Genomic DNA, 21,260 nt, shown 5'->3' with positions numbered 1-21,260 from the left:
ATGTGAAGGATAATTTTCAGGGATAATTAATTGGTTATCTGTTTTATGACATCTTTGATTTTTATTCGATTCATCAACATACTTTGGTTGGATTTTCACTGAGCCGGCATTTTATTTCTAATTTAAGGTGCCAAACTGTTAAATGTCGTTCAAATCTTATAAAGTTTTAGTGGTGAAGTTTTCGAAAAATATTGTGATTCTTGCGCCACTTAGGGGAGGGTCTTCGAAATACTTTATCAGTGCGTACTTTGTGTTCACAGGGGGGGTTGGAGGAATAGGCAAAGATAAAACGCAACAAAGCAAATGGTCATTAACATGGCTTCACGTATTTTCTGCAGCAAGCGATTCGTTTGATATTATTTCTGTCTTATTCAAATTGTCTGGAATTTCCATTTATTTTTGTGATATTATCTCCAATTCATTTTCTTAAGCCTTTTAAAACCAGATATGAGAAATGATATTCATTTATTATTTTTCGCGTGGCAGAAGATTATAGAGAATTGAGAATAAAACTGATATGAAAAACTCGCCGGTGGTTTTCTATTGTTCTAGTTGCTCTGAATTAAAGGTGGAGGTACGTGTAGAAAACCTAAAATTTACAGATTTCGCTTAAAAATAGTCTGATGTGATATATAGCATGTAAATATTACACAGTCGAAGTTGTCAAAGTGTAGAGAAAAATTTAGAAAAATTGTGATCTTCATGCCAAAAACTTAGATACACATAGGCCTATTACCGTCATCATATCTATCTGGGACAGTACCTTTAAAATATGATTTATCTTGGCTTTAAACACTGATTATAATTCAATGGTTTTCACAAGTCCAACTCATTTTGTCTTCCTTTTTCAATTGTTAATACACCATGATCAAAAATAATCACTTCGTCTTTATGGTTCTGCGTTCTCTCAGTCCACTGCACTAGGAAATAGATTTATTTTCTCTCCTCGGCTTTCAATGCTAATATATTCATGAAAATAGGCGCTCTGATGATTTTGGGCACATTATACATCATTTTCATTCACTGACAAACGTAGGGGTTTGCTGCAAATAGATAGATAAAATAGGACCGAGTTTTTGTAGCGAATTTAAATGGGTATATTGGATACGTTTTTATCAAAGTTTCACGGCGAATTAAGCATCCATTTCATCGAAGTACTTAGACCGGTGAATGTGCTATTCGGCGACGGTTTTGTTCGACCCTTATTTAAGTGAAGTGTCAAAAGCATTTGATATGAAAGGAAACTGTCTACCTCTTCAATGATTGAATACAGATTTAGTCTATGATTTGAAAATATTGATGATTTGAATTGTGAAAAGTTAATCGGGTAGATCGGATATAAGTAACTAGCTGAATGGTGACATTGATAAATTTGATTTACAGACGACCTGTTGGTTTTTGTGGGGCGTGTTGGTATTGACACGTTTCTGTAGGGGGTTGATGTTAATATAGGGCTATATTGTCATCTATATATTAAAAAATTGAAATGCAGATATGATTTTTCACTTCATTACGATTTTTGTTTTATTGGAAGCTATGTTATTTTTTTGTGTATATTGGTTTTGATGTGCGAATTACGCATATAATATAAAGTATATAAAAAGTATTTTTGATATAATTTCATTATAATATCATTTCTGAAACATATTTGATGCTCAGCTTGCCTAAAATGAGAAAAAATTGTATTAAATTTAACAAAGTGGAATCTTTTCCAATCGCAATCCATATATCAATGCCCTCGGCACTAAAACCGAGAAATTAGCCCAACAGCCACCTTAGATCAGTCAAGATGATCAAATGAAAGGGAAAGGCCTCTTTCTCCAATACCCGATTAACCAAGCAGTTTGTTATCATTCAAAGATCATTTTTAGAAATAAACATGTTATATTGAATGACAGATGACAGAGCAACAATTTTCTCACCTTTACAGCAATATTGCCCGGGAAATAATTGCTTTTGGAAATAGCCTGGACGTGACATGTTTAGCCAAATAAAACGACAAGAAATCATAATGAAACATTTGGCTGTGAAATATGAGAGAAGTGAAAAATGACGTGCAACACAAACCGTTGATTATCCTGTCACAAGACTTTAGTAAACATTATAACTTATTAACTTTTCTATACTGTCACAATAGGTGAATCGTTCGTATCAAGGGTTTCTAGTTTCACCTACATAGACAATGTTACAATGTTCTGTTTATAGCTTTGACAATTCCACAATTACTGATTTTTATCAAAGAAAATATAAAATTTCAAAAGATTGACAGCATAGATTCATATTTCTGTTAACGACATTGCGTCGATGTGCAAATATTAATGGTACCTTCACAGCATAGAGATTCCGAATTGAGCACAATTGTCGGCCATTTTGCTCATTTTCATGCTATAAACTTTAAACATTTATGATCGAAACAGATCCTTTTGTGTGGCTTTGCATTTTTGATGGTGAATTTAATATCCGTGATCCATGTTATCAGCTCAAGTACTATAATGACTGGGTCCCCATTCCTAAGCGGGCTCCGCCTCCCAGAAATAGCCTTAACTACAGACTGAAAATCTGTAAATCTTCAATTGACAGGCATTAAATTGACTTACAGCAGGGGTGGTACCCCAGCGGACAGTTCAAGATGAGCTTTAGTGCACTATTTATGGATAGAGTACATGTATATGGACCGAGCGACCAGGACAGTTTTTTTTAAAGATTCTCATAAATTATAATGTCAACTCAAAGTTTGTGTTTTTATCTTCATCAGTTATGAAATGATCATAGGCCCTTTAGTCGAAGTAAACCACGTGTCGCCCACATACAAAATATTCATATAGAACATTAATATAAGCCAGGCTTTATGTACACATGTAAATGAATTTTGATAGGATTGTAGATGGCTTGTAAAGTATTTATGTTTAAGAGGTGGTCGATATTCTATACCCAGCCCCACACCTGTGAAACCCTATGTTTTGACCCAGCTGTAGAATTACACCTAAGAAATGACTCCACCTGTAATTGCGATGCTACGAACGTGCCTAAATCTCACTGTAATCATAGGTAACAATTCGTTATGTTGAATTTTTTACTTTGCTTTGATCTTATCGTGGAATGTGTTGATAATTAAGAAATTTGTGCGGACTGTGATTCAATTATTCGAGTTGGTCCTGATCGAACTTGTTTCTAAATCTTCAAAATACAAAACAAAGAAGTATTTGTTTCATTTACAAACCTTAAAATGATTTGAATATTTCTGATTCGACCGCAAACATCTTTAAGGGATTGTTTCTTGACATTCCTTTTAATGGGATAAAGTCGTCTAAATATTTGCTCTATATTTTAGCCATCAGTAAATTGTTTATTTAATTGTAGGGGAATCAGACGTCAGATTTAACTTTGAAAAATGACAAGGACACAGCAACTATTGAGATATATTACCTAACTTTCCAAGATCTTTGTGCCTAAATCAGCTACTCGCCTAATTCATATCCATTTAAGGTTCTGTAATACATTGAAACCGTATATAACAATATTAGGGGTTACGAATCACATTGAACTTAATTTCTACTTTCCACCTTTTTGTACCCCTTTAAACATACCCTCCTCCTCTCTGGATATCCATCACATCCATGCCCTCAAACCCTTACCAGAAAAGAGGTTGACCCGACTTTGTCCCCTTCCCCCACACTTTAAAAAATAATATTATTTTACATAGTGAAAGAATATCCCCCCACCCCCTCTCCTCCCTACCCTTGAAAATTTGTGTGACCCCTGCTCGTCTTCTCAATAAATGTTTCCTAGAAACGCTACTGATCAGTAATGAGATGAAAATCAATATATTAAATTCCATATAACAATATAACATAAAGAGAACATTAGAGGAAACACGTCCTTTAAGAAGATAATTAAAAATAATTGAGTTACTAAGTATAAAGGCAGTATTAAAGGTGTTGGGTTACATGTAATAGTAAATTGAATATTTGTCCGTCGATTGGAAACAAGGTTTTATTTGAATGGGTTTATTATTGAATTTGAACACTGTGTGATAGGACAATGTGATAATTGTATTGTTTAAACAGACTGATAAGGGTCCAAATAACGTTCAAAATTCAACACTTCAATGTCAATACATAGTTACTATTATATTTATTGTCAGAAATTGTGCATTGTTGTCGTTACCTTCTCGCAAGACAAAGAGTTGTCAGCTACGAGTGAGGACTTGGGGTTTAGAGGGGCTTTTTAGACCGCTTGACATATACATTGAACGAAGTTCATCGTTTTCAGAACGAAAATTCCCTGTTCTCATCCAGGAAACGACCACGAAGACACACCTACCTCCTAGCATTGCCTAATCAGGACTTAATGGAGGGGATGTCTTATCAGATGATAGTCAAAAATTAATGAAAATGCTATGCGAGAGGATGACATATTAATGAATTGATATATAAGAGATTATATTGTCAAAAAAAGACGGCCATTTTGAATCTTCCTTAAATGCATTATGACACATTTGTGTTTTGTTCGGATGCTGTCATCTTCAAAATTAAAATCTTTTGTGGAGAAAGCCGTTCAGCAGACGTCCCTCATATCCTTCATGCTTCCCTTAGCCACTTATAAAAATATCATTAATATCATAAACATTACACACAACAGGGCCGCCATCTTGAATACTAAGAACCGCCATTTTGAACTGTTTTCTAATTTGTCGGTCATTATGAAACGATATGTTTTAATGACGTCATATTATAATCAAATAAAGGCTGTATTAAGAGAATTGTGTTATCGTCAATAATTTATTCAAATACTCATTTCATTTTCCCGCATATCAATCTGAACAACCAGGCATCCTAGGGAGGAAAAGAAAAGGACTGTGTCACTTCAGTTCGACATAAATGATTACATAATGAAAATGTATTTTAAAAGCAAAATTCTAAATGACAGGAATCGCATTTCCTTTTTATCAGATACTTTCGCTGATGTTTTCATTGGTCCAATCTGGCACAGAATTACATTAAAAACGATGGAATAAGTTGCATTTCTGGAAACTAAAATTGTAGAATTCTGCTAAAATCATTTGAGAAAGTGGTACCTAAGCAACCTTACATTTTGTTGTACCATATCTCATTGGCTAGGAGAAGAATCAAACGTAAAACTCCGTTTCAATTGTTGCACTAACAACACATCTCACCTGTCTCAAAGTGTGAAGAATCGTTTCCGATTTATTTTTGTCATATTTTTTTCACCCACATTTTACTTTGACTGTTTGGTTTGTCGAGATGTTGAGAGAACCCCCTGGTTAATGTGAAAGGAACATGAGACTTTTTCATTCACTGTTTTGTCAAGGATTTGACAATTACGATAAAGTTATATGAAATAAATATATAGCAAGTTGTCTATAACATCTATATTTTAAAATATAATTTACAAACTCATTCAAGGATCCAATTACACCTTTAATAACTTCAAACAGGAGAGTTCTTAACGTCTCAATGTCGTCAAATCATTTACTGAAATCAGACACTGATTCAAATGTAATAAACACGAAACGAAAGATTTCTTTTCAGCCGATTTAAATCAAATTACAAGTATATGGAGTATTTTTGAGAAACGTCAGTTGATGTGATGCTTGGATCTCGTTGCAATGGCGCCCCCTGCCGGTTAGAGTAATAGTAATTGCCACCCTTTTGTCATCGTTTAGTTTAAATAATTCGCTACTATCGCCATCAACATTTCCCGACAGTAGGCCTTGCCAAGTCTGTCAAAACTTATTAAAAATATGGTTTTTGCAATAGTAAACCAAATCATTGGGCATGAATATCATTTCAAATCGTACAAATGACACACAAGAAATCTTTCGCTTCGGTTGTTTTCGGACTGCGGCTCACTAGGGTATCCGATTTCCACTAAGAAAGTATCTGTGATAGTTCATTATATTTCTTGTTAAAAACCCGCCCTATTCTCGTATCCAACATTTCGAACAAAAAGCTAAGAAAACTGACAATATGACAATGCCTCCATTAAAATATGAATACAACATATATTATCTTTTTCTTTCTTTTTACAAAAAATTTAGCAGCTGCTGTCACAAAGCGTGAAAAACGGCACCATGGGTGATTTCTATTTTCAAATTTTGGTCATTCGTTGATTTAGAAATTCAACAGGCGAAATGTTTTATTTAAAATTTGAGATTTTGAAACGTGTTAAGTTATGATTGTATGAAAATCGCTATGTATACGACGTGTAAGCTACGCGGCCCCTACTGTTCAAAACGTAGCAGGAGTTATTCCTTGATAGCCCCTAATCCATTCCCCCATTGTGATCTTTACCCCCATTTGTCACTTTAAGTATTAAAATCTTGACAAGAGAATAATTGTTCTATTTCGTTTTTTATCATTTATTTCTTGAAATATATTTTATGTCAAAATATTTTTGAGGACAATGAGGTTGAAGGGCAATTGTCAAAAAGAGAAAATGGCTACATCTAATTGCGAATTCGGAGTAATGAATAATATAATAATTGTGTTTCTAATAGACATAAAATAGCTAATAGGATCTGTCCCGTTTCTCATATATATCCCACAATCAAATCTGCAGCCCAGCAGGGTCAATTTTTAACACGTGATTTTATTGGATTGGATTCCATTATCAATAAACTTGCTTTCTAATTCGTTTTTATTCGGATTGACAAATTGGTAAATGCAGTTCTCAATGAAATAGATTGATGTCATTTCTCAGGACTCCCATTGCTTGGTTCCCGCCAAAAGTATGTCACCATATTTGGGAACTTTCATTTGCTGAAACACGTAATACAATACACATAATGTATGTAGAAACATTCGTAATGGTGTGCGTTTTGTTTTTTCTATTACGTAAATGAAGAAATCACAAGTTTGCATTAGCGTGAGCAATAAACCGTCTATTGAAACAGAACAATTGGATGTAAAACTCCATTGCGTTTCATTTAACTTAAGCCTGCGTATAAGGCCACCTTCCAATTCCACTCTTTAACTTGTTGTCGCCGTTTGCTATCCAATTTCCACGTCCTGGGCAACCCATTACAATAGTTACAATAGTTATGAAGACCATTAGAATGCCTTTTTCAATAATCAATCAACGATATCAATTCTATATGGCTCTGAATGTCAGCTCGAAATTAATCGTCACATACTTCGACCACTTGGCTTCCTGCAAAACCGGCTACATTAAAAATAGAGAAGTACTTGAGGCGAAATAAAACGAAATAATTCAATAGTTGATGGTCAACAGAATAGAGAAATAGTATCGACATTTCAATCAAATTCTGTCTCTTTACTGGCAAACAATCATTTGAATAGATCCACTTCACTTCTGCTATCATTGTTACTAGCAGACGTAGAAATTCTCAATTGGAAAAGAAACGAAACGAAGCCTTGTTTATTACTGATTAGTTTTCACGTTACAGTAATCATAAAATACAGGCTACAATAAATACATTGATCGCCAAGAAATTATGGAAACAAAACGAAAACATGAAAATCGAAATATATGCTGCTACAGGAAAAAAGTATCACAAAACGAAATCCTGCTGAAAAAAATCAATTATTTTCTCTTTAGAAGATAAAAGAAGAATATTATACCTGGTTGCGTTCAAAGGTGGGCTTCTTTTTACTTTAATTCAATAATCCGAAACGCAAGTTAAAAGAGAAATATGTTTTCTGAAAGCATTTTTAGAATGCATTCGCCAAGTAGACTAATATAATGAAATAATAAAATAAGACGTGGACGAGATGCCGTGGGCTATCTACCTAAATCAACAAAATGAAAGCCGGTCTCTCTTTTCAAAACAAAAAATCTGAGATTGCAGAAGTAGAAAGTGTTTTTGAGAGATCTTGTCGTTGAGGATTAGTTTTCAATGAATTAATTCTCGTACAAAGAATTCCTATTTTAATTCAAAGAAAGGGCGATAATGAAAAATACTGCCATCAAAATACATTGAATAAAAAATAAATAAAACGAAAGTTTTTCAACACGAGATGCCTATTCTTTGCGCACATTGTCCCTTTCTATCCTATAATATTATGAATAAACGCGTGTTCTGTTCAACAAAAATAAACACTGTTTGAGAAAAAACTACTAAGAAACATATTTCTAGGTAAACAAATCGAACGCACTTAACATTTTGGCCTGAAGAGTCTGAAGGGACGTATTTGATTGCGGTGACACTTAACATCCCGGGTATCTAATGGCCGTATTTGATTCTGACGTTACCTTCTATAAGGCTGAATTGTTTGGTAAATATTTTTCATGTTATAATCACATTTTAAGGGCCAAAAGTGTATTAAGTTTGAATTTTGAAGGATGTTTTGTGAACATAAAAAAGATGAAATGGGGTCGAGGGTTAGTTTTGTTATTTATTGCTTTTAAAGACTTAGTGACCGAAATAAAAAAATTTTAAATATTCACAAATAAATTTGTTTCCAGCATTTGAAAGTGGTTTGTACTTGCAATCTTGCAATAATTATCTTTAACTGGGGTGATTTGGATGCGTTTTGAAGTCAAAGCGAGTCGAAGGTTTAATTAAGTGGATTGCAGCCTTTAATGAATGAATTAGTGGTGCGTCATAAATCATTAATGCACCCAAATACACCCGAAACATAGATAATTCCCTTCATTAATTAATGTGAAGTTGGCAGTTAATTTTACTTTTTTCTCCCGCTCTTGACAGAGGTCGTATCGGGTTTGATGAAGGGTCTGGTGTGAGACGCAGTTATTTTGTCCAGAAATTTTTTAAAATTCAAAGTGTTTATTAGTTTTCCTTAGGTTTCTACTTTAATGGCATGGTCTTGAGAATGGGTAAGCAGTGTGGAATTCAAAAAAATTTTGAAAATTTAAAAAAAATCTTGGCAGGCGAGGACCAATCAAATAAGATAATAGCCGACTCATTTCCTTTAAAGGGCTGATAAATCCTAATCTATTTTTGGGGTAAATCTGTAATAGGGGTTAATCTACGGGGTGTGAACACAGGCATCTCTTTGATAAAATATATCGTGTTATCTTCCTTTAAAGAGAATAAATTATTTGTATATTTTGAAAGCCAGCTTTGTTCATCGATGTATAAAACTCGCCACATATTCAGGAATCTTAGAGTTTAAATGAAAATGTGATGGCTGAAGCTGATTTGAGTAACTTCATGCAGTGTGTAATGAGGGAAATTTTCTGGAGGCATTAGCCTACTTATGATCGATTTAGTTATCAGATCAGTGAGCAACTCACCGATTTCTATCGAATAAAATATTGTCAGATTTTGTATTTGATATAAATATTTATACCGCCGATATTATTTCGGGCACCTTGGTATAAATAAGACCGGACAGAACTTCCTGGCGAAGTTAGAGTTAAAAACAGTATTAAATTTCAAAGACGAACTTGAAATAAAGCAAATTTATCATTGTTGCTATGATCGAATCAATGGCCGACTTATATCTCGTTTTATCATAACAACTTACAGATAACAGATTAAATTCTTATTATTTGAATAATGTAATCCTTGAAGATTTGGATTTATTTTTGAAGATTTAAACTCGTTTTATTATTATTGCACAAATAAATACTAATTGAATTGAACTTTACAGCACTTAGAAATATATAGTCTAGCTTCGTTACCTAGGAGAGCGCCTTTTATGGGAATTCTATTCAAATGTCACTTTATTTTTTGAATTTCAAATATAGGCCACTTAAGTGACAACTTTGCATGATTTCGGATATTTTGAAAGTGCACAAAATGTCGGTGCCATCAGGTTTTCAAAAAAGGTAATGTCTATTTCCCTATCGTCAATGCATGACTCCACTATCTCATAGCTCTGTTCGTATTTTTCAACATGCTCAATCAATAATCAATTTTATCTTTTATGATTGAATCACTGTGATTTGTTCACTATATTAATTTTAGGTTAGGTTCAGAAGCGGTGAAGCAGGTTTTGCTTTACTCGAAGAAAGAGGATAAGCCTAAAGCATAACAAGTTAGGCTCCCTATATTTAGTCTTTCAGAACATCTGTTGCCACTATGCATTATGGTTTGACGATTCGTAAGCGCCTATATTATAGGCTGATTTGTAATTCCCCTCGTGACAAGAACATATTATTGAACATTGTAAAGAGTAGGCCTACTGCTACCTTATAGATAGTAGCAAACTTTCTGCAGCTGACGGAAAAACTTGCGATAAGGAACAGTCATAAATTAGATAAACTGTTTATAAATCGTTATTAGTTGATAGATATTCGATAAGAACAAGGGCAATAACTCAGTATTTAATATTGTGAAATGATAATTAAACAAGAGTTAAAAATATCAACATTACAGCGACGTCTTTATTGTCGCGCTAATCTGTATGGCAGTGGGAAAATCAAAATTGTAGAATCTTTTATTGGCTGCTGTTAATAGACTGAAACGAAAATATTTCATGAACAGAGTTTATCTAGCTAATTAGGGTACTTTACGATTGTTTGGAAATTAGGTGGGTAATAGAAGCACCCAAATGGACATGTTTATGTTTGTATTAAGTAATGTGTAAGGATGTTAATGTAGCCGCCAGGGGGCGAGCAAGTGAAAAATAAACCACTCATCACATGATCTGACACTCAATTAACCAACGCGGAGTGATTTCTCATTAGCCAATTTACACCCTAGGCAACCGAGATAATGGGTTCTTCATAGTTCCGTAATTTGCGAAATAAAATCAGAATTCCCGAAACCAATTGTTTTGTATTGATCTTCAATTTGACCGTTTCTTCTACAAATCGACGCCATTTCTTTCAATAAATTTACAGTTCAATTGTGATTCCTTAATATGGTGGTTCTTTTAAATGACGACCTCCAGAGCCAACCTTTCTCATCCCATCTCACAAGTGGCGGCGCCAGCCTCTCGATACGGGGGTAAAAATAGGGAGCTGGCTGACTAATTTTGGTGAGTTTGCGATATCAGCATCCGCTGGAAGCGAACGTTAACTTGTCATCTACCTACCTACCTACTAATTTGGGTCTGGGGCGACTTTCGGGGTTGAGATTTAACAATGCTGCATCTCCGTGGTCCGTGGAGGAGCATGATTGCATCCCTTCCCTTCCATGGAACGTCTGAGAAGATTTTAGAAATTTTGTTTCATTCTGTAGGCCCTATTGGCTCCTCACCTCTTCACCTTATGTCGCTATACATCTATTATCCAGTACCTTTCTAAAAATGGGTGTTAATGCTGACGTGAGTTTTGATATTGATAAAGTTATATAACATTGTAATATCGATTAAAACTCGAATGAAATATTATTGGTTATAAAGGAAATGGTACAAAAGAGATAAAGAAAATATAATAGTTCTGTCTATTTTTATAAATGGTTTACCTTTTTTGATTGATTTCCTTGATTTTCTTTCCTGTTTTGAACCCATGAAGGACTTAAGCGTTAGGCGTCCCTATTAAAGCATGCACTGAAATCAAACGGTGATTCTTCAATTTTTATGTCTTTGTAAACATTCTGTCCCTTAACTGTTACAAAATGGGAATTTAACGCTTGTTAAAGCTATTAGGAATATATCTGAACCCTGGTTAATCCTGAATCCCTTTAGAGGTTTCATCACAAAAAATATGTACATTTTACTAAATTCCCATCCAACCCTGATACTCTTTTGAAACTAAAAGTGTCGGTTACGGCCTATGTCATTGCTGTAAAAAAAGTTAGTAGAAAAACACTCATATTAGTAAGAATGGTTATAAAAAAATACAATAATCGGAGATAAACTAAGTGAATTAGGAACTTTTTTTGAAGATAAAATTAATTTTTCTTTCACTGATAAACGTTTTACGTCCAAATTTTGACTAATCACTAGTTAATCAATGACCATTTATTGGCGAGACTACTCGCCCTAATGCCACTTGAATCTCAAAACGATGGCGGCTAATTCTCTTGTGTCAATTTTCGCTGAGATAAGAGTCCATAATCCTATTCGGTATCTCCAAACTCTTTATTTGTTCCTGCCAATTTGTCAGAAACAGTCGGTGGTTTTCGATCCCAAACAATGAAAATGTTATCTAATTGTTTGAAAACATTATTCAAGACGACCAGATGTTTAAAAACCCCAGTTTTCACAACTGAATATTTCTTAAATAGATCCCATTTCATCCTGATTAGTTAGCTCCTACGGTTTTTCTTTCGTTTCGGGATATTAATTTGTATTTTGATTGTTCCCAGGTCAATTCGCACAATTTCAACAACTCCTCATCTCTTATTACCAAACGTCAAAATCCCGAGAGGGTAAATTTCCTTAACTTGTCAACAAAAGAGGCCAATTTGGCCAAAAGGCAACTATTCGTTTCGTTTTATTTTCTCAATTTTAATTCGTTAGAGGGATTAATGAAGACGGCATATTTTACCGCTTCTAATCTTTGTATTGTCACAGCGATATGAAAAGAACATAACAGTCGCTCTCAATCAATTTCATTAAACTGTACTTTATTTTTCCCAATTAATTATATAAGCGACCTGCCATATTTGTCACGTGAACTGTCATGGCGTTTGTTTCCCGCGTAAATATGTAACTAAGGAAATGACGATTTTATCTGTAACTTTGTGTTTAATTACAGGTAGAGGATATAATATTATGATTACCTCTCACCAATCAATTAAATCAGGATCCGTCTACTCGACTTAATGAATATCTTTCGTTAAATTATTCAACGAAAAATAAAATAGTTGATTTTTGTACGGAGCAATTTCAAGGTCGACCATGAATTTGATAATTTTAGTATTTTTGTTACCTTAAGATCGTTAAGCTTGTTAACGATTTGATTGATTGATCATTTGAGAATTAAACTAATGACATTAGATGTTGGAAGGCTCAGCCAGACATGGCCGCAAGACCGTATTTTGATTTTGAAGAGTATTTTCAGGGTGTGATCTGTTGACCTTCAAAATTTAAAACCAAGGTTATTATTACGCCATATATACTCCTCTGGAGAAGTAATATGCAGGTGGTTTTCAGAATCTAAATGGCATGATGAAAATTTATATTCCTAATCTAGGTCTATGCCTTAACACTGTAAAATGTATGACACTCTATGGAAACAAGATACAAACATTCACAAATTTAACATTTGAAAGTATGAAAGGGTGCAAGAACAAGAAAAATATTTCCAATTTGGAGAACAAATAGGCAACAATGGAAAACAAAAGTAGGGCTATGGAAAAGGAATTGCAGTGAAAATATTTCTTTTGAAAATATTATGTTTGGTCTTAAGAAATCTTGAAGATTGTTGTGGTTATATTGAGCTATTTGTTCAGGTTAAGATATAACCAAAGAAAGTATGAGTTTATAAAACACAGTCAATATCTGGTTTATCTAACCTTTTACAGCTCTAATTATTCCTGTTATATTTAAACAAATATAGGTAAATAACAGGTAAGTATTTGGGGCTGACCTTGTTAGGGTAAATGTGTTTCTTATAGTCCAAAATTGTGAAGAAAGTTGCCAGTAAACCACTTTTTTTTAAAATTGACTTTAAACACCAGTGTCTTTACTAAAATTTTGAATTGCTTTTGAAAAACACATCACAATGCTTTTCGTTTCCCTTGTCACCCCTTTTTCTGCAGCAGTTCCTGACCATTTCAAGGATGCCCATCCTCAAGGCTGATAACTTTTCAGTTCAATTCTCATTGTAGGTCTATACTACACTCCACTGTATGTTGTTGGATTTTGTATTTGCCTTTGTTTTCAGAACTGACATATATTACTTTTATTCCCATTACCAGTAAATTATCAATTGTTATAAGATTGACAGGGAACGAAAGGGATTGATTAAAATAAAACGACAAATCAATTGAAAATATTTACTTTGGTAAAGTGGCAAGCTGAAGCATTACAATGGAGAAAAGATGGACAAATATTCAGCCATCATATGTTTGTGTTTTCACTAAAACTTCATTGTGTTGTCATTTAGTCGTCTTGAAAGTTTGATGTAAATTGGTCTGTGATCGTAATGTCAATACAACCTCAATAACACTCGGCCATGTTTTAATAGCTTTCTCTGTTGACTTTGTCAATTTTCATGGCTTTTATTTTAATAGATCCGAAAATTTCTCCCACTTTTGTTTTCCTTAAATAAATTCTCAATTAAACTTGTTTCAACTTGAAAGTGTGAGAAAAATCATTGAAATGAAGATCAGTTATTGAGTAACACACATATTTCAATTGAAACAAAAGTCAAAGAAATTGCCTTAACAAAATATTAAGAATTTAGTTTGTGAATACTAACTGGAATCTTCTGTGAAGGGTACTTTGGTTGCATTTTGGAAGAATGAATGAACGAACGAACGAACGAACGAACGAACGAACGAACGAACGAACGAACGAACGAACGAACGAACGAACGAACGAACGAACGAACGAACGAACGAACGAACGAACGAACAGGCATTCATTTATTGAGTAATATACATATATCAAATTAAACAAAAAGTCAAAGAAATTGCTTACTTTTTTTTTTTTTATTAATACTTAACATCTGAAATCAGGTTTCCAGTAGATGTAATAATTCTTTGTAATATGTCATGACTTATGCTAATCACTTATTTACTTATTTCTACTATGAATACAGGGTCCATACTTTGACTTTGATTGAAAAAAGGTTGAAAATTGTGCATTAATATCTAGTCCATATCATGAACAAACAAATGAATTTTTGACAAAATTAAAGTTTTAATTCCATGTGAATTGCCTGATATTTTAGTATTGTGCTTCGTGCATTGAACCTTTGGTAAATGATTTTTCAAAAATTTATCAATAAAATCTATTTTAAAATTACAATGGTTATACATTTGTCTAAGTTTGTATAAAAAAAAATTAAAAATAGAGTTATTTATACTGTTGAAAGCACATTTCCTTAGAATTGAAATTGTGTTAATTAATGTGGTTTTTATGTTTTTTGTCCTAAGGAAATGAAATAAAGGAAATTTTATCAATCAGATAAGAATAAAATTTATTGTCTATTTTTGAATCTGTGTTAGGTAATTTTTAAGTAATGACAATTGAAATAACAGTCGGAAATGAAAATAGTTTTTAGATGTTTTTTTTCATGTGGACAAACATTATTCGGTTTGAATACAATGTCTAGTCAGTATTGAAGCATTTTCAAAGCAATTTTAATTCTATTTGTAATAATCTAAATAACATTGTTTGCTGAAACTTAATTAAAAAGTCGGTTTTAAGTGTTATTTTTCTTTTGAAATGGAAATTTAAGTGGGTTCTAGTCAGGAGACTTAGAAAATTTTAAATAATTTGCAAATAGATGGAGAATGTAATTGTGGAAACAGATTAGGTTTTCAAGAGAGGAACCCAATGGTTCCATTTCTAAGAAAGAACAACACATTTCTAATGTGAGTTTAATAGCTTTTTCTCTTTTTGTTTGATGTTTCAAGAAAAGTTTTTAATTGTTGAATTGAAAGAAACATTCTCATTTCAAAACCAGCCATTCTCTAGATTCAAAATGGTCAATTTTCAATCTTGCTTTTTTTTCAATTGTTTCCAAATTTGAACATTTGTTTATGCAAATTTCAATTATATTGATTCAAAACTCATTGTATTGGCAAACAAAATGCACAATTTTACATGAAAATGGCTGATAATGCTCAGAGAAAGGAATAGTTATTTGTTTTGTTCTTTCAATTCACGAACCAACTGTCGAAATTTCCTTTATTTTCCGTCAATTTCTTTGAGTTTTTGTGAAATGATGAGGTGTTTCCTGTGAGGTATTTGATTCAAGTAAAACCTACATTGAAATAGCCTCATTGTTTCTTGAGGCAGATTTTCTGGCCGAGTGGTCAGACAAGGGTGTCTATTGAGGCCTTGTTTCTTTCCTATATGTATACAAATTCTGGATTCAAGCTAGTCAGTGTAACATGGCGGTAAATAGCAACAATGAATTAAATAGAGATTAACAAAAATGTCAACTGTGAAAATTTGTTTGAAATTGGGAAAAGATTTGAATTTACATCATTTGAAGTTCTTTTGTGGGTTACTTAGGAAATGTCTTCCATTAGGTTGTGGCCAAGACTGGGGAAAAACTCTGCAAACTTGTCTTGATCATTGAAATCTTCAATACATAACAGTTATTGGCTGAAACAAAAAAAAGACTTGGTATATTCAAAACTCGAAAAAAGCATATACTTGGGAGCTGGTTTCCTTTTTTAGACTTTGAAATTTTCAATACAGTTATTGGTCGAAACAAAAAAAGAAAATGGTATACTCAATACTTCAAAAAGCATATTCTTAGGAGCTGGTTTCCTTTCTTGGACTTTGAAATCAGTACCAGTACTCATAATAGCACATAGTTTGAAATATTTGGAATACTTTGGCATGAGGATAGACACAATTAATGAATCATATACTCAGTATTTATAAATGTTTCTATGACAAACTGTTTTCAACAAAGAAAAATAAATTCCTGAAATTTTTACAAAATTATCAAAATAAAACATTTCAATGATATTAATTCTGGTATGGATTAATTGAAATAAACAAATACCTCACCCACCCACAAACCAATTGCCCTTGGGGTAGAGATGTTGTGGTATATTTGTCACTGTTATTTTATATTTGACACCAGGATAGTCATAAATGACATTGAGACTTATTTTTCTTTCTTCTTATACTGGTTATTATTTGGCCACGCTGACTTAAAAGATAATATTGTAAAAAATTTGAATGTTATGGTATTTTTCTTAGTTTTTAGAATAAAGAGAGGATAGAGTGGGTCATTGTCCGAGAAAGACACAAACAGAAATTCAATATGTAACATCAATAAGGTGTAGAATGTCCCTGATTGTTTGCTGTACTGTTTTTTATTATTTTCTGGAGCTGTAAAAAGACACATTTCATAATGACAAGGTGTAAATTACCTATTGATTGAAATATCTTTATAAACCTGTTGATTTAGCTGTACCAGTCATGTCTGACTAGAGTTGCAATGTAGTCGGAATGATAATGATTTATTCTATGGTATTTAATAAATGAAATGATTCGTAATTGATTGAAATGTCTTTGTAGACAAAAATACCAGTCATGTCTGACTGGAGCTCTAATATGTCTATATAAATTCGAAATATAAAAATCAAAGCCAGTTTTAAATAAAATTTGAAACATTTATAAAATAAAATAAAATTAAAGGTGAATTAACGACTTTTTGAGAAAAAAGGGTGTTAAATTGTAAGTTATATGGTTAAAGTAGCAAGCAATCTTTCTGATACGACTTAACTTTCTAATCTAATTTAAATAACTTGGTGAAATTATACTCCTGTTCACACCAGCTCTTTAATCCTGGGCTCTGATTATTGGATATCCTTAAATGACCCCGAACGAAACTGACAAAACTAATATTAAGATGGCAATACAATTGACACATTGGGTGTAAAAAGGATGGTTAAGTGATCATTTGCTTGACAATAGGAAACAGACCGACAAAACATTAGTCGGGAATATTGATAGCCTAAAGGGTTCATAACCCTAAAGAATTGACCTTAAGTATAGGTCATGTGACCCCCGACGGTCCGGCGGCCCATTGAGATATTGAGACATTGGGTATTGAAACTAAAATGATTTTGTTATTGATAAATACATGTTCAATATGATTTAACCTTCTCAATGAATACACGTTTTCAAGTGTCAGTTTTTACTAGACAATAGACAAGGTCAGGACCAGAGCAGAACAAAATATTTAAACATTGGACAGAATACATTAGTTACTGCTTTGTTTATCTTAGAGAATTAACATTTATTTTTCTGATCTGATTTTTGATTGATTTAAAGTGTCAAAAACAGCATGAAAATTTAATTTTTGAAATTTAATTTTGTTAACTGCAGGTCATTTGAAATTTGTCATTTGCTGAATAATTGATTTAGATTTTTAGATTTATGTTTCAAATCACTAGAATAAAGGTTCAAAAAGTCAGAATCCATAAACAGACAGTGATATGACAGAGAATTTTGACTCAGAATTAGATGATATCGAGTGTGAAAATTTTCAAATTATCCTTAAAAGTGATGATAATCTATACTGTAATATGCATTATGAAATTAATCAATCAAAAATTTTAAAAAGTTTAGTTCTGAATTGCCCACACTCACTTGAGAATGTACTACATTATTTTGATCATAATGAGTAATTTTATTAAAAGAAATTTAATATGGATTTTTCATTCTTAACTAAAGATATGAAATAAAATATTTAAATACTATGGATACTGTTTACAGAAATTTTAAAAAGAATAATTTGTAATTTTGAGAGGAGTTGTCAGACTTGCCAGCCATCTTGTGAATTATTAAACGATAGCCAATAATAGTGTGGAAATGGAAATATGGAGTTGGTGAAATAGGATACTTTTCTCCAGCCAGCCATGAAATGTTTTGTCTTCCCTTTCAAATTATTTTCATGATAAAATTATGTCTCGATCAACTTTCAAGTCTCTGATCTCCCACAAATAAATGAACAATTAACGAACCGAAAAACAGATATTGAAGAAAATGAAACAATGCAACCCAAAACATATTCCACAAGAAAACATCATCAGTTCAAAAATTTCAAGATTTTTAAGGTCTGATAAGTTTTTGTCATAGATATTTAAAGACATCAGAGAGCTATATAGTTAAAATGCATAATTTAAAGTTAGCAGCTCTTGATAGTAAGTGAAGAAAAATCCCTAACATAAATGTGTTATATTGGGATTTGATAGAGGCAATGGACTTCTTTCAGAAGTTGAAGATCTGATAAGTGTTCATGTAATAAATGTTTCAAGACATTTTAGATTTTGGATTTGATATGAAGCAATAGCTTTCTTAAATCAGTCATAATAGAACAGAGCTGCACAGTTTAAATGTTATCAGAGTTCTAGATGTCAAAATGAAACTGTTAAAATATTTAACCCAATAGTCATCCAAAATTAATCAAAATTTTACACAACAACAAAGTGACATGATCATTTTCATAGTTTTAATTGATTCATTTATTAAAAATTCTCAAATTTCATTTTTGGGTGAAATTAAGGGAAATATCAAAGATAGGATCATGACTCTGTTCGAATCTGACATGAAATTTGAATCTCCATTCTCCCAAAATTCGGGAGAAGTCAATTTCGTGACTGCTAATGATAAGTCTTCAAATTTCTTGACTTTGACAATTCTTAGAGATTATTTCTCAAAACAGATAATTTTTTTTATCAGATTCAACATGCTTGACTGGAGTTGAAAAGTTATCAGCATGTTTTTAAATGTTCGGGAGAAAAGATAGTGATTTTTGACCAATCAAATCATTCCATATTTTATTCTGTGGGATTGTTTGAATTCGTGTAAAGAAATGAGATTTCAAAGATAAAAAAACAAATAAATTGATACACTCAGATCCATCGCTTGAATGAATCTCGTTCAAAAAGAAAAATTCGAACAGAAAGCAGGTTCACTGTTTTGTATTATTTTTTTTTCGTACAAACTTTTGATGTTTTGACTTGATTCAAAGTTTTGTTACTTTGTATTTTGTGTGTACCTGTCTTTTCCATGTTAGGAAATCAGCCATTGTGAGTTATCAGTAATATCGAACACTAGCTCACTGATTTGTAACATGGTTCTTTCAGACATCCTTTTGAAGATTTGAATGCAAGCCAAATTTCTTTGATCCTTTTTCAAACATGTGACTTCTGTAACATTGTGACTGGTTTTTTTTTTGCTCGTGTTTTTTCATCTTGGAAATGAAGTGATTTTATTGGTTCTATTTGACTCCATTTGCCTTTTTCTGTTTATTAATTGATTGTTTAGATTTTCAAAAAACCGAAGTGTTTAATGACCCACAGTGAACTGAGTTTTTGTAAGGGTAGAAAGGTCACATCTGAAAAGGGATGTCCTCAATGACAGGCCTACCCAATCTTCCTCAACTGAATGAAAGTAGAGATAGAAAAACTTGTCTTGTTTGTGAACTTCTATAGCCCACTGACTAGTTAACCTCCAAAAAGGTTCCCAGAGTTGGCTGATGCCTGGTGTTTTCTTAACTGGCCACTGTCAGGTGATGTCTGGTGTTTCTATATACAGTACAACAGTGGACCATCCTCTAAAATATGATGTTGCTATTAGTTAAGAGTTAGGTGATGTCTAATGTTTCTATAAGCTGACAATATGAAAACAACCCAGAGTTAGGTGATGTCTGATGTTTCTATAAGCTGACAATATGAAAACAACCCAGAGTTAAGTGATGTCAGATGTTTCTATTAGCTGACAATATGAAAACAACCCAGAGTTAGGTGATGTCTGATGTTTCTATAAGCTGACAATATGAAAACAACCCAGAGTAAGGTGATGTCTGATGTTTCTATTAGCTGACAATAGGAAAACAACCCAGAGTTAGGTGATGTCTGATGTTTCTATTAGCTGACAATAGGAAAACAACCCAGAGTTAAGTGATGTCTGATGTTTCTATTAGCTGACAATAACCCAGAGTTAGGTGATGTCTGATGTTTCTATTAACTGACAATAGGAAAACAACCCAGAGTTAGGTGATGTCTGATGTTTCTATTAGCTGACAATAGGAAAACAACCCAGAGTTAGGTGATGTCTGATGTTTCTATTAGCTGACAATAACCCAGAGTTAGGTAATGTCTGATGTTTCTATTAGCTGACAATAGGAAAACAACCCAGAGTTAGGTGATGTCTGATGTTTCTATTAGCTGACAATAACCCAGAGTAAGGTGATGTCTGATGTTTCTATTAGCTGACAATAGGAAAACAACCCAGAGTTAGGTGATGTCTGATGTTTCTATTAGCTGACAATAGGAAAACAACCCAGAGTTAAGTGATGTCAGATGTTTCTATTAGCTGACAATAGGAAAACAACCCAGAGTTAGGTGCTGTCTGATGTTTCTATTAGCTGACAATAACCCAGAGTTAGGTGATGTCTGATGTTTCTATTAGCTGACAATAACCCAGAGTTAGGTGATGTCTGATGTTTCTATTAGCTGACAATAACCCAGAGTTAGGTGATGTCTGATGTTTCTATTAGCTGACAATAACCCAGAGTTAGGTGATATCTGATGTTTCTATTAGCTGACAATATTATATATAATATGACAATATAATGATATCTCACTGCTACAAGATTCTTGGTAATATTTTTCATTTCGATTATTTTATCAAATTTCTCAGTCTTTGAAGTTTCAAATCGATCTGAAAAAATTATCTAGAACCTGTAAGATCTTACAGATATTCTTTACTTTC

The 21,260-nt window shown here is 32.8% G+C and overlaps 1 protein-coding gene across 1 annotated transcript in view; it reads left to right on the top strand.

Moving 5' to 3' along the window:
- Positions 1-9,748: 9,748 nt before the first annotated feature.
- LOTGIDRAFT_158254 (hypothetical protein) overlaps positions 9,749-21,260 on the top strand; it is a gene marked incomplete at both ends in the record, with an annotated part of 30,571 nt that continues 19,059 nt past the window's right edge. Inside the window, one exon of the mRNA XM_009050970.1 lies at positions 9,749-9,777. Within this exon, the coding sequence (XP_009049218.1) occupies positions 9,749-9,777 (29 nt within the window). The remainder of the gene's footprint in view (positions 9,778-21,260) is intronic.

The sequence above is a fragment of the Lottia gigantea genome (assembly GCF_000327385.1).
Source record: "Lottia gigantea unplaced genomic scaffold LOTGIsca_16, whole genome shotgun sequence".
In the NCBI taxonomy this organism is placed as follows: domain Eukaryota; kingdom Metazoa; phylum Mollusca; class Gastropoda; family Lottiidae; genus Lottia; species Lottia gigantea.
The sequence above is the reverse complement of the archived record's forward strand: the minus strand, read 5'-3'. Positions and strand labels throughout refer to the sequence as shown.